This window comes from Scyliorhinus torazame, chromosome 6, assembly GCF_047496885.1.
Source record: "Scyliorhinus torazame isolate Kashiwa2021f chromosome 6, sScyTor2.1, whole genome shotgun sequence".
Taxonomy (NCBI): domain Eukaryota; kingdom Metazoa; phylum Chordata; class Chondrichthyes; order Carcharhiniformes; family Scyliorhinidae; genus Scyliorhinus; species Scyliorhinus torazame.
The window spans coordinates 294,228,475-294,243,450 of NC_092712.1; the positions used below are offsets into that span (position 1 = coordinate 294,228,475).

Here is a 14,976-nt window from a genome sequence, read left to right on the forward strand (position 1 = left end):
ACCTGTGCAGTACTCCCTCCGTATTCCACAGGAAATGGTGGCTTGGTCTACATGGTTAAGTCACCGGAATTTGAGGTGAGATTGCGACCAAAGGGGTCAAGGCTGACACATTGTGAAAAAATATATTTGTTTGCCCAGACGAGAGAGTACCAGTGAGGTGTGCCTGGATATGCAAGCGATTGAGAATAGAACAAAGAGCCCGAAGGATCGAGAGGAAATAGTCACTCACCACATGTTGCAGCAACATTTATACAAACCCAGGAAACGGGTAAGGAAACTTATGTGGCTCATTCGGGCATTTTGTGCATCTTTCCTTCTGCAAATGTTCAGAATTCTAAGTTGTGCATTTTGTTTCCTCATTCAGTTTAAAATTCAGACGTTGATCTGATTAATGCCCAAGCAGAAGTTGTCATCACCTGACATTCAGTTAATTTAGTTCTCACTTTGTTCAAGGTGTTGCTAAATAAAAGGTTGGCAAAGAATTGCCTCTTAATCAGCCTATTTACATATATTAGCATTTTCTGTCTGCACAGAAAGAAACCTTTCAACCCATCGTGTCTGCACAGCCATCAAGCACCTATCTATTCCAATCCCATTTTCCAGCACTTGGTCCTTAGCCTTGCAATAGAAACCATGCAGTGCAGAAAGAGGCCATTCGGGCCATCGGGACTGCACTGGCCCTCTGACAGAGCACCCTACCCAGGGGCAATTTAGCATGTTCAATCCGCCTAACCTGTACATCTTTGGACTATGGGAGGAAACCGGAGCACCCGGAGGAAGCCCACGCAGAGACTGAAGAATGTGCAAACCCCACACGGACAGTAACCTGAGGCCGGAATCAAACCCGGGTCCCTGGTGCGGTGAGGCAGCAGTGCTTACCATTGACACCGTGCTGCCCCTTGTATGCAATGGCATTTCAAATGCTCATCTCAATACTAAAATACTTTGAGGGTTCCCATCTTTACAATCCTTTCAAGCATTGAGCCCTAGATTGCCACCTCCGCCTGGGTGGTAAGGGTTTTTCCTCTAATCTCCCTGCCCCTTAGCTTAAATCTACACCCCCTGGTTACTGACCCCCCTACTGTGGGGAAAAGCTCCTTCCTATTTATGTCCCACATAGGATTGTGCATCTACTTGTTCTCCCTGGATATTTTTCATCTTTTCAGAAAGACATTAGGATCAGGAATAAGCTGTCCAGTCCCTCAAGTCTGTTCTGCCATTGAATTCCATTTACCCACTCTTGCTCTGTGTCCATCGCTACTGTTACTTGATCAATAAGGTAATAGGGGAGGTGAGTGAGCTGCTAGGGGTGAAATGATTTGCCGAAATCCACATTCACTGGCCCAATGGTTTATTTTTAAAGTACAGGCTTAATTACAGCCGCCATAAGCTGGTGCGCAGTGATGGCGAGAAACAAGATAAAGAGATTTTCCAACGCACCATGAAAAAGAGGCTGGAACATTTCAAACCCACCAAGCTCGGAAACAATTACACCACCAAATTTAGGAACATGAAGAAAGAAAGGGCAGCTAAAAAGGTAAACTGAAATCCCGGCAATTTTATTTTCACGTTTTTTCTAACGTGGTTGTTTTACGCTTTGCAAACTATAAGTTAAATTGGGACCACCTTCCTGAAAATGCATTGCGGGGGCGGGGGTGGGGGAGGGGAGAGTGCGGTAGGAGCTTTGACAAGGGCAGGGATGAGGCCAAATTGGAAGGCCTGTTTGCCGTTGTATTCTCCCTTGGGTGCAATGCGGCCGGAGAATCGCGCCCATTGTTTTTAGTCATTTGTAAAACCTGGTCTGGACTTTGGAATGCAAACTGCCAATGGAAAGCATTAATGTCAAAAATATTTTCGAGCGTGTTTCTTTTTTGGGAGTGGAGTTTGGAACTCGTGGCAATCTTCTGGGAGAATTCGGAGGAGAAATCCACAGCAATTCACTTGGTTTCAGAGTGGAGAGTGTAATTGATCACAGCCATTTTGTGGGTTTGAAGGGGCTGATGCATTATCAAATACGACGAGACGAAAGTAGAGAGTAATCGAGGCTTTATTAAGCAGAGATGTGTTGCCTCCTGCAGCTGCTACCGAAATGGCTGCAGCTCGGTGAGCACACACATTTATACTCTGCCTACTGGGCGGAGCCAGCAGGCAGGGATCTACCCCCGTACCTGTAGTACAGGAGCCTTACCTCTCATATACGTATTATACAAACAGTGGTGAGTACCACATTGACTGTTGTAGCTTAAGATATACTTCGTAATCTGCGTCACTCTTTTTAAAATCTGTATCTGTTAAGAAAAAGGGGGGTGGTTTTTGTCAAAACTAATGAGCAGTCCTGTTCCTCCATGTTTTTTCTAAATAAGTAAAAGTTAGTCTTTTGAGCCAGGGATCCATTCTGTAATCTTCCGTCCAGTTATACCTCAAACTGGGATCGTAACACTATTCCTTCACCTGAATAACCATGGTCCCCTTCTAGTTTTCTCTACATGCTGCTCTTCAGTGACATCATCCAAAAACAGTGTTGGGTTCCATGTGTACTGGTGAGACCCAGTTCAACCACTTCACCACTGCCTCCACATTATCAGACAGCTTGTCAGGAATCCACTATTGGATGAGCATACATTTTCTCCAACTAATTATTTGGAAGACCAAAGGGAAGGATTTCCTGGTCCCGCTACCCGTAGGACTGGAAATTCCTGCCCAACAGGCCTTTTAGCAGTCGGTCAAATTTTTTTTCCCACTCTCAAAGATTCTGGTGGAGGGCAGGATTGGAAAATCTCAGCCCAGGATGCAAACCTTGCTTGCTAGCCATTGTCTCCATCCCTCTTCCGGACACCTGTCTGAAGACCCAACTGTCTGCAACCTTGATATATTTAACCCTGAGGTGAGCTTCCAATCGAATTCACACCTTTATTGAAACCATCTATTTGCACCTCTGCAACATTGTCTGACATTCTCCTACTTCCCCAGCTATCTCTCCCTCTCCGCTCATCTACAGCTGAATCCCTCATCCAAACTTTTGTTTTGTCACCCCAAGACTTGGCACACCAGGTCGACCTCCCATCCTCCTCCTCTTTCCAAAAACCTTTTGAGTCATTCAAAATCCTTCTGCCCACTTCTGAACTCGTACTACATCCCGTTCATTCCCCATGCCCCTTGCTCACTGCTTCCCGATCTACGTTAGCTCCCAGTTGAGCAGCATGTTGATTTTAAAATTCTCATCCTTGTTGCCAAATCCCAAGCCTCACTTCTCCCTATTTCCCTGCAGTCGTACAATGCACCAAGATAGCTGCATTCCTCCAATTCCAGTCTCTTGCATATCCCTGATTATTAATTATCGGCACCATTAAAGGCTTTCCTCCATCTGCCTAGCCCATAAGGTCTAATTTAATTTTCAAATTTTGTTCAAAAATTCTCTTGCAAAGTGCCTTAGAATATTTTAATATGTTAAAGGTTATTTATAAATGTGTGTCTCTGTGCAGTGTTCTGTGCGGAGGAAATAAAAGCAACTCTAGCACAAATCTGGTGTTCTTGATTAATAAGGGGATCAGGGGTTGTGGGGAGAAGGCAGGAGAATGGGGATGAGGAACATCAGCCATGATCGAATGGCGGAGCAGACTCGATGGGCCGAATGGCCTAATTCTGCTCCTATATCTTATGGTCATGTGGTTTAAATCAATCATGTTTTGCATTTGAACGATGTGCTTGGTTTTGATTTGTGTTGCATTTGGAAATGAACAATAACAAATCAATAAAATGTATCTTGTGAATCTTGACCCTTGTTATAGCTGTCCTGGTTTTGTTTCAGAAACACAGCGATGCAGTGCCAAATGGAAAGCTCTCGACACACTCTGTTGCTTTCCAGGTTAAAGGTAATTTTGATTTGCATTTTCTTGCTTGCATTTTCTTCCTTGCTGACCTTCGCCTCCTGTTCCCGTCCTTCTTTCCAATCTCTCTGTTGACGACTTGGATCATGTTTCCGCAGGTGACTGGTCACCTTTTGCATTCTCGGCCAAGTCATTACTCTTGAGGGAGCTTGTCGAGAGTGGGTGCTGGGAGCCCAATAGGCTTCGGAAATAGTGGTTTCAGCTGACTGATGCTGTGGCTTTCTCTGGGCGTGGATTGCTTATAGCAATCAATCGAAGGAAACCTGACTATATTCCCTTTTCCCCTCTGTCCTCTCACCCCTGTTCATCCTTTCTGGGTTCCTGATGGTTTTGGCAGCTCTGCAGTAGCTCCTGAATATATCCGTAAGTAGCACAGGGATGACCTAGACTGTTGATGGTGAGCGTACCTCAGTCATGCACCAGACCAGCACACTGACCCAACGACCCAGCAAGTTCCATTTTGATTTTGCTCTCCTTCCCAGGGAAGTGTGTGACCTGCACTTTCCCTTGGAGCTGGAACTCCCCATGTAGGAATTGATTACAATCTACCCTGTTCAAGTTTCCTTTAACTTGAGGCAAAACTTTGGCCTTCTTGGTATGGATTGCGTGAAGAAATCTGCAGGTCAAGAATGTCTTAGATTCCTGTTCAGTGGTGGATTGGGTAATGTTACGGTGGTTATAAGACACTTAATTGGTCACCGGTCGAGTAGAAAGTCAGCGAAAGCTCTGGCTGTCTGAAGGCAAAGTGTTATTTTAAGAACTGAATGGCTGATCATCTGTCACCAGGCAGATACTATACAAGGGCCTATTCAGCAAGTGAGGTGCAAATCCCAACAGTATGTATTTGCACTTCTAGCAGGGCACTGGCATTTTGTGCTCTCACTCAGCCTTTTTGACGATTTTAAGTTTGACCAAATTGAGGGAGAAAATAGTCATTAATTAGAATAACGTTTCTATTTTCTGTTTAACACCACGTTCTGCTGTAGTAGCCGGGTTGCATCTACACCAATCCCTGGGCGGGATTTTCCGCCACCCACGTGGTGTGTTTTGTGGTGGTTGAGGCAGCTTGCCTTCGCCGATGGCCAGAAGATACCGCCGTTATGAACGGTGGGACCTGAAGATCCTGCCAGGGAGAATGCCCGAATAATTCCGCCCCCTATTTCGGTTGAGAGCACTTCTGTAACTTTCAATTCCGGGGGGGGGGGGTTCCATGCCCCTCGTACCTCGCAGAATGCTTCTCCGTGATGAGAGGTGGCCCAATGTTGGCCAGCGGCGGGATCGTCTGGTCTCGCTACTGTCATTGGGATTTCCCGTTGAATCTACCCCCCACCGCTGGCAGCTGGACTTGAAGATCGCATTGGTGAGACTGGCTGGGAACCCCCCCCCCCCCCCCCCCCCCCCCCCCTCCACCACCACCACCACCACTGCCGATGTGGCATCTGAAAGTAATAACCCTTAATATTGCCTGGACTATCTTAATTTGTTGCTGTATTTTAAGAGCTGCTCCCTACTTATTTCTTCCAGATTCTGAGGCAGAGGATCCATCAGATGGAGGAATTAGTTTCCTAATTACCCCTGCAAGCAATGAATCGGATGAAATCAGAGCTGGTAATATACCTTGTCTGTTCAGCGGTGAATGCTGCTCTGGATATTTCTCTTATTTATAATTATGGCAGAGACTAAATGTTCAATTTGGAAACTCCTCCAGCTGGTGTGAACAGTCTCCTAGAGAGGTGCTTGTACGTGGGGCATAGCCCACATATTCAAGTTGAGATATGTTTTGCACCATTGCGCACCCTCTTTTCATCAACACAATAGATAATATCCTGGTTACAGCCAGTTTGAAGGGCTTTCCAAATAGCTGTTGAAGATCCTAGATTCGATCTGCAGGGTCTCGCTCACTGTACCTGGGGTAGACTCGGCACCATTTTGTAAGGAAGGAGAAAGCAGCCAAGGCTCCCAGTTTGTATCGCTATTGAGCAAATACCTTAACAAAGGGCAGATATTAGTTTTGGTGAGAACTAGGCTCTGTTAGTGTTTCCCTTTATTGATTCCTAAAATCATAGAGTTTACAGTGCAGAAGGAGGCCATTCAGCACATCAAGTCTGCACCGGCCCTTGGAAAGAGCACCCGACTTAAACCCACGCCTCCAACCTATCCCCGTAACCCAGTAACCCCACCTAACCTATTGGACACTAGGGGGCAATTTAGCATGGCCAATCCACCTAACCTGCACGTCTTTGGACTGTGGGAGGAAACCGAAGCACCCGGAGGAAACCCACGCAGACACTGGGAGAAAGTGCAAACTCCACACACACGATCAACCGAGGCCTGAATTGGACCCGGGAACTGTGAGGCAGCAGTGCTAACCACTTGCCACAGTAAGTTAACCAATACTTTCTGTTGGCTCATGAAACGAAGTGCAGAATGCTGCAGAAAATGCACAAATCGTTCAGCAGGTTGGGCAGCATCTGCAAGAGAGAAAAAGAAAGGATCGGTGCCCTTTCTGGTGGAAGTGCAAGCTCTTTTTTTTTTTTTTTATAAAGCCTCCCATGACTGACATGTTAGATGTTGTATACCGAGATTCTTGAGCCACATTTGGTGTATTCCACACTTTGCAATGCAAATTGCAGTTCCCAACTGTGGGCTCGAAACAAGTTTCTGATCCTATTACATGCTTGCAAATTCCAGAAATGCTGGATTTTGAGCATTTATTTTCTATAACCTAGTGAGGGGTCTGGGCAGACTGACTTCATTCCAGCTGTATTACCTTTTTACTCCGATTCTAATGTCATAGTGTTCCTCACTGTCATAGGATTAGATTGGATCTTCTGCACTTTGTGAATCCTTCAGCGGTCCCTTTAATTAACTCTTGCTTTCCAATACTAATATTTCCTGCAGGAATTGAAAACCCGAGTTTTTCTGTTGAAGAAGATCAGTCTGATTTCCAAATGATTCCACCATGGATGTCCAATGAAGAAACAGTCATTCCATCCCAGAGGGCACGTTTACAGATTCCAGGGAGCCCCACCAACTTCCGACGCCTCACACCTTTGCAGCTCAGCAGCCGGTCCATTGATTCCTTTTTGCTAGCCGACATCCCGGACGAGCATCCATTGTCTTTCCTACCTGAATCATCAATGTAATTACATCATCCACTTGATCCATTTTTTGTTTCGCACAAAGTAGAACATTTTGATTTAAGAACTGGCTCGAAGGGAGGAAACTGAGCTGAGGGAAGATTGTCAAAGTGGGTGGATAGTTTCTGTTCACTGCACATATCAGTGACTTGGATAAGGGCGAGAGGGATCAATGGCAAACTTTGCAGATGGCACCAAAATAGACTTTGTAAATAATTGCATCTAATGGGCTAAACAGCTGGGTTGTAATGCAGAACAAGGCCAGCAGCGTGGGTTCAATTCCCGTACCCGCCTCCCCGAGTGGCGACGAGGGGCTTTTCACAGTAACTTCATTGAAGCTTACTTGTGACAATAAATGATTATTATTATTATTGTTATTTAATTAATGGAACCTGCAAGAGACTATCAATAAAATGGTGGGATAGGTTTAAAAAAAGCTGATATGGTGTTCAATAATAATAACCTTTATTAGTATCACAAGTAGGCTTACATTAACACTACATTGAAGTTACTGTGAAAATTCCCTAGTCTTCACACTCCGTCGCCAGTTCGGGTACACAGAGGGAGAATTCAGAATGTCCAATTCACCTAACAAGCGCGTCTTTCGGTACTTTGTGGGAGGAAACCAGAACACCATGCAGACACGGGGAGAACGTGCAGACTCCAGACAGACAGTGACCCAAGCCGGGAATCAAACCTGGGTCCCTGGCGCTGTGAAGCAACAGTGCTAACCACTGCTACCTACCAGCCATTTCAGTAAATGCGAGGCACGACCGTTTATTTTTCAAGATTTACTTTTGGAAAAGGCTAGTTGATCTTGAAGAACAGAATTTTGCGTTCAGTTTCACAAAATATTACCCCCTTGAGTGGATAAACTAAAGCAATGCTGGCTTCCATGGCGAGGTGCATAGAATATAAAGTAGATATGCACTCGTGAATAAGGAAGATCAGAATTGGAGAATTGATATTGGTCTCCATGTTGAAGTAACAGCGAATGCATTTGTTTGGATGCTGGCCGGTAAGAGGAATTGCAACTGTGAAGGAACAGTGGAAAAAGTGGGGTTGATTTTATTACAGCAGTGGATCATGTCATGTCTGTTCTGCCTGAAGGCAGCTCTTGTCTTGTCTGCAGCTACTTCGTTCTGAGCCGTTTCTTTAGTAGTTTTTGTTTGATGACTTTGCCATTCCACTTTGGCCAGATCCCAAAGTCTGCCTCAGACGGAATGAAAATCAAACCTACACTATTATAAACCACGTGCTGCCATCTAGTCCACTAGCTACCTTTAGAACAGTGGATATAAAGGCGCATTTGAAAGCTGTTTAAAATTTTGAAGTGGTGGCACAGGGTAGGCGCAAAACACTTTAGTGATTGTTCTAGGCTAGAGCAAAAGAGGGATGGGTGCATGGTGGGGTAGATTTCATTTTAAGAACCGGAAAATCCTATTTTACACAAAAGGGTAGCAACATTATAAAACATTTTAGTTCACGATTGATATATTTGTGCAATTGGCACTCATGTTTTCAGTAATTGTCCCATCACTCTGTTTATTGTTACGATCCCTTCTAAATCTGCTGAGCAGGTTCGCAAACGTAACCTCACTTTAATTTTCCATGCATGTTGATGATGTGCTTTCCTCGAACTCTCCTCTGCACCCGCGTCTCACTCAGATTTCCTCCTCATATTTTCTGTTCATAGTTTATGGTTGTTTGAGTAGATTTTTAATTAACTTGGATAGCGATAAATGAGATCTTGATGGAATACATGGCATAATTGTTGCACAGTTTTGTAATCTGCAATTTTTTTCACTTATCCATTCCCTTTCCAAGTGACAAACACATTCAGTAGATACTCCTCCATGTGGTGCTATGAGTCCGAGCACTTGAACTAAATCCAACGTAAGACAGAATGAGCGGCCTGTTCTCTTTCGAACCCAATCCCTTTTTTAGGAGCCAGTGAACAGCCTTGGCTCCATTCCTATTAAGTGCAGATTCCGAGTCGATGCTCGCTCATATCTTTATGACGCCAATTGCTGAACTTTATTATGGAGCCAAGAGAGATGGCTTTGGGGAATGGAAGTGTTGCACTGGTGTGGTAATGGATACCAGAGTGATTGGAATGGTGGCCAATTATGCTAGAACGAGCTGTACTTTGCATCTGGTGCATGCAATGTCTGATTGTGGAGTGAGTAATGCTAATTCTGGCTACCTGAAATTAACTCAAGGTCATCCTTTACCTCGCCCTGATATTCTTGAACTTGTATACATGTTGAAAGATTGAAGGGGGAACCAGAAAATCACAGGGTTCAATTGAACAAATAAATTATTTTGTCCCTTTGAATTTTAGCTTGAGCTGCAGGCTATTAACACATGGGAGCAGAAGCTGTTTACAAATGAATCCGAGGTTCTTCCACGTTCTTTGGCACGTGGGAATTGCGCCTCCTACCTTCTCACAGCACTAACTCTGCTATCGGCATCTCTGTTGAACTTTGCAGATTGAAATGCCTGCTCATTAACTCTTGTTTTCATTCACTCAAATTCTTACTGTTTTCTCTCGAGCCCTTTACAATCATTTGATCCCTCTGTTTATCAGAACAATTTTTCTCTTTTATTTTTGTGTGTTTCCCACTATATATTCCAGTATTGAGCTGCATGCTATTGCAAATAATATCTGTCTCGGGTAGCAAAGTCGCAAAACAGTGATGCATTTAAACATGTCCGATTTTATTTTTTTTTAAAAACCTGATACCAAGTAGGTCTTAAAACCTCGCTTAAATGCACGTTTTGAACTACTTTTAATTCCATCTTATAAAAATGTTGTTGCTGATGCACATTATTTATGCATGAAGTTGTACAATTTCTGTTAATTTAATATTTATCGATCCCTGATCCTCCTGAGCTCACCTCCGTGAATAGCTGTTGAAAGATATTTTGATCAAAGGGGCAATTGAAGGTGCAAAGTCAAGTATTTTTTGTTGTTTGATAATTAGGGCAAACTGGGATATTGCTTTGTCATGGACAAGATGGGCCGAATGGCCTTTCCTATGATTCTATACATCAGATCGCTCCTCCGTGATCCACATTATAATTTTGAGGAAAATCGCAATATTTTTGCAGCCTGAACAGTATTTTAAGCCGTCTTGTGACGCTGCTACAGATTTTTCACTGACTGAACAATCCTGGTCAAGCTGAAAACTCCTCCTTTTATACTGTAGCAATTGGCCTATAAATCTAAACGCCTGTTGAGTCAATTTAATATTTACCGGCTCTTAGTTTTAATAACTGTTAGCTTTTGACCCAAGAATAATGCCACATTGTTTAAAAATAAATGATCTGAAAGGGCATCTTATGGGGCTAGGCAGTAGAACGTCTCAAAATATGTTTTTTGCTTTGCTCTTGTTGAGTTACGACCTGGTGCCATTTGTGTCCAAGACTGAGGTGACGATTGTGTGAACAGGATAGTATGATACTAAAGCTTTTAGCAAGTAGATATTATGTCTTTTGCTCCTCGATTGACTTGCCTTTTTGTTATGCAGGTAACTTTTATGCGAATCGTAAATCCCCCTCCATTGCCTAACCCTTCCACCTTTTGGATGAGAAACTACTTTCCAGGAAAGATGACCAAGTAAGCCAAGATGATCGCAGTTGTGAGAGATCCTCGAGGATCTTCCCATCTTCTTCTCTCCAGAAGACGTGGGCCCAGAGTTTTTCTTCACTGGAAAATGTAGAATCCCAAGTGTTCACCATTTCCGGACATGGGTTGCACAAAAAGCGAGTTCTATTGAAATCATTTCGAAAGCAGCTGTTGACATTTTCAGCAACGCTTACTGAAGGCCATCTTGCTCGGTTTGCCATCAAAAGAACTTGCTGTGAAAGTACAGCAGACGGAGGTGTGAATGAAGAGCTGGAATGGCCAAGGGGTGCAAGAGCAGAAGCCATGGACCAGTAAGGCACTGAGATGCACTCTTGTGACAACCAGGCGGGGGTGCAGAATCGACCATCTTTTCACTGGTGCAAGCCTTTGCATTAACCAGTTCACCAGACACCTTGGGGGGTCTCTCCCAGTCACTTGTCACATTCCTTGGAACAAGAAGAAACACAGTTTTAAGCACACCAGTGCTTCGTTTCACCAGCAATAACATTGATCCTTTTTTAAATTAATGAGCTAGTCATCTTCTAGTTGTGCCATATGACTCCAGAACATGGGTTTCCTGTACAGGCACTGAAACAGACTATTGCAATCATGTACTTTAGATTGTAGAGGGGAGAAATGGATGCCGCTTTGCCAAATAGTTTTAAAGGGTATAGAAATAATATCTATAAGTGTCTATATATGGTTTTCTATACAGGTACTTATTTCCCCCCCTTCTGTATAAATCTCATTCCAACCATACAAATGCATGAAGGTTCTGCTTTTAATGTTTATTTGGAATTGATCAGATGCAGATATTTTACTTTCTTATCCAGTTTGCGATATTTTGCACTGTAAACAAATTTATTACAGTTCAGGTTTTCATACTTGGCTTTAAATTTTTTTAATGAAAGAAAGACAAATGCATGCACCCGTAGTCATCGGTGATGCAATGCTGTAAAACTTGAGGTGTGAAAATTAACTGACCTGTGAGCCTCTCTGGCATTGGAGGTCAAAACGAATTATTTTTTAAAAATGCAACGGAAGTGCAGATGATTATTGTTCAGGTGGATACTTGGCAACCTGACATCCTGTGCTGAGAGATTAAAGTTGAATATTAACATTGCTGGTGTCACAACGCGTGCAAAAAGGATGAGGCAGGGTGATGGAAGATGCATGTTTTTAAGAGGCTAGAAGGGCATGGTTTGGGGCTTTTAAAAAAATAATTGAGACTTCTCTTAAACCACAACAGCCAAAATACTAAGAGGAGTCTTCTAATGCAATCAGGATTTCAAATGCTTTATCTGGGCAGGACAAACATTCCTTTGCAATGCTTAAGGGCATATCCTGTCTCTTTCCTGTGGATGTGCAATAGGTCTTATTGACCACTGAAAGTTGTCCATGAACACGTCTCTATTTCTTCCAATACTTTAAGATAAGGAGTCCAGATATCCTCATCTGAATACAGCTGTACTGAAATTGAAATCTTAGTGAGTTCCTGATGTCGGAAGTGGACAATAGTTGTGGCAGTGATTTGGCTTTTCTCCTCAGCAGATGGGAGAATGAGGCATTCGGTCAGTATTGTGTTAGAATTTTTCTCAAATGTCATTAGTCTGAACACAGATGACAACTTCCACTCCCCCACAGTTCCAGGATTGAGGGACAACATTATTTATTGCACGAGGGTCCTGATGAGTGCAGCAAGTATTTTTAATTGATCAAGCTGGGAACTTGAAGTGAAAGTTGCCAAAGTTTGCCGTAGTCATATCTAGGGTTAACCCACCACTGTTGGTTTGAGCGCTGGTGTAAAAACCTCTTGCTCGGCTAAGGTCAGGGAATCCCATCGAGGATTAAATTTCCATGTGTCTTCCTTCTCAATCCCCTTCAACCTTTCAAGTCACCATAGGTGTTCAGTAACTGATGCAAGCTGCATGGTTGCAGATTCACATTATCCCAAAAGACAAAGCACCCGTTTCCTTTAGACATCAACTTACATTTCATAGCTGGTCCATGGGACGATAATATAAGTATCACAGTACAGCAGACCTGCAGTCCAGGAAATTCTGCTTTCTAGCTTACTGATATTGCGATTCAAGTTTTGGAATTACCCTCCTTTATTCTATCTCGTAATACACTATCTCTGACAGGGTTAATACCTAGCCTCAGCCATAGCTACTCTGTAACCAGACACTCGGGAGTGTGTAGGAGTCTCCAGATATGACGCTACCTCCCTGCATTCTTGCTCATTCAATATTATGTATTCACTTGTGTGGGGAGTAACTTAATTCTACATAATTATTCGCACATAATGTACAATTGTTTTTCAGAACTCTTTCTGTGCATGCTGTGCTCACCTAAAGAAATCATTTTTAATTTTAATGTAGAGAAACACATTATTTAGGGCTGATTTTTCTTTCCAGTGCGCTGAATATGTGAAATTACTTGAATATGTGACACCTGATTCTTTTATATGCCAGTTGCTTTTTCCTACCAGGTTTTTCTTTTTAAGGTTTTTATTTTGTCCTTTTTTCTTTCAACCCGCTATCCTTTTGTTGGTCAATGGATTAGTCTTATCTGGGTCTTTGGTGCTTCTGTGAACATTGAAATGTTGTTGATTATCCCTGTTAATAACGAGATTGAACAGTTTGAATTTTTAGATGCTGATTTATTGGGCGGGTATGATGACTATTGGCTTTAATGAGGGTTCTACAGGGGTAGGCTATTATTTGTTCCATGCCCCTATCTTCATGTGGTGGCCAATCAAGTGTTGTATATAATCCAAATTTGACATTTATTATTTGTTAATGTGAACTGTACATTGATGTAACTTCCAGGTCTACTTAATGTGTCTTCCACATGTTTTATACTTGCTGATTTAATATGTATCATGTTCAAAGTTTTACTATCTTATGTTGGGAGTAAAAATATATTTTAAAATAAAAGCTTAAAAGGAAATATTGGATGTTTTGAACCAACAAAGCTGCTACTGTTTTCTCGGGAATTGAAATTAACTTTGGGCAGGTGCCACGTTATTTGTTGTTCTAACTTTTTATCTATTTTGGTTATATCAAAAACTCACAGACATAGAGAACCACTTTTGTAGCTCATACTATTAAAATTAGGGGAAAAAACATTTGATTTGTTTCTGTCGTGAAATCAGAATTCCTGAATCTTCTAAGGAATATGACAATCGCCATTGGATTGTCACTTCACTCCTACTTTCCTGCACCAAGCCAGAACTCTGCACTTCTGGCCGGGACTTTCAAAAAATATACTTTATTTATCAAATAACTGGAAGAACATTGCAGATATTTCAAAATGGCCATTACAGAGTGCAATAATATTCAAGCTTTCTAAAGAGATCATGTTGCTCTTTGAGGTGCTTCAATACAATTGTGATGTCACTGCATACATTCAACATTCAATGTGAGTCACACATCTCGAGGATTTTATACAATTCTTAGCCCCTTTGTGCACGATGGCTGAAATGTGTTAAACAGCGACCTTTCCCCATTGTGTTTCTGTGGCAGCTGCCCCTTGCTTTAGTGTGTAACCCTAGGCTTGGGAATGTGTCAGTCTGCAACACTTGGTAAGGGGCAACACTTTGAACTGGAAGCCAACACCTTTCGGGCAGCTTTCACAGAGTTGATGATTCTTCCAGCTCTAGTTCAGTGGAAAATACCTAAAATAGAGCTGCTTCTGCATAGCACTGGATTATCAGGGAAGACAAGCCATGCTCCTTTTTCATTGCACTATCTATCCTAGTTTATAAGAGTTTTAATGCCCCAAAGCTTCAGTGAGCAGCTCTGGAGCGAAGGTAAGGGGGGTGGGGTGTCAGGGGATTAGGGTGGGTGACCTATGTAGGGGTGATGGGTAGGTAGGTGGGTCGGAGCATAGTCTAGTCGGGTTGGGAGATGTTGTCCAGTTCGGGGGCTAGGTGAGTTGTGGGGAAGTCCGGTAGTGGGGGACAGAGCAGGTGTTGTATAGTTACCCAGGAGTTGAACTAGGATTCTTCTGTCTTAACGTTTCCTGGGTAACTGTCCAGGTATACAAATTGGAACTGTTCAAATTAGACATTGTTGGATGGTCCCAGGGAGCACCGGAATTGGCCATTGAAAATCCAAACTTCCAAGGGAGTGTGTGTGTGACTTCCCAGAGGTCCAGTAGTGCATCTTCCAGGGTACCTCCTTCCTCCAATCCAGAAATGGGGGAGGCCTGGACGCAGAGTCTACTTATTCTACTTCAAAACCAATAGACTGTAACTATTCATACAATTTTGCTGAGCAAAAGATCCACCATCTTGAATCTTAATCTGAGATTT

General features: G+C 43.0%; 1 protein-coding gene across 5 annotated transcripts in view; it reads left to right on the plus strand.

Annotated features, from left to right (window-relative positions):
* Positions 1-13,634, plus strand: part of LOC140425513 (sodium/hydrogen exchanger 3) — a 146,534-nt gene extending 132,900 nt beyond the window's left edge. For 4 of the 5 annotated variants that reach the window (XM_072509874.1, XM_072509877.1, XM_072509873.1 and 1 more), the window contains exons 12-17: positions 139-268; positions 1,364-1,537; positions 3,809-3,872; positions 5,412-5,495; positions 6,789-7,029; positions 10,561-13,634. In XM_072509874.1, the coding sequence (XP_072365975.1) occupies positions 139-268; positions 1,364-1,537; positions 3,809-3,872; positions 5,412-5,495; positions 6,789-7,029; positions 10,561-10,564 (697 nt within the window). In that variant the 3' untranslated portion in view covers positions 10,565-13,634. Of the gene's footprint in view, positions 1-138; positions 269-1,363; positions 1,538-3,808; positions 3,873-5,411; positions 5,496-6,788; positions 7,034-10,560 lie in introns of those variants that run through there. The other variant, XM_072509876.1, reaches the window with a different exon arrangement.
* The last annotated feature ends 1,342 nt before the right edge of the window (positions 13,635-14,976 follow it).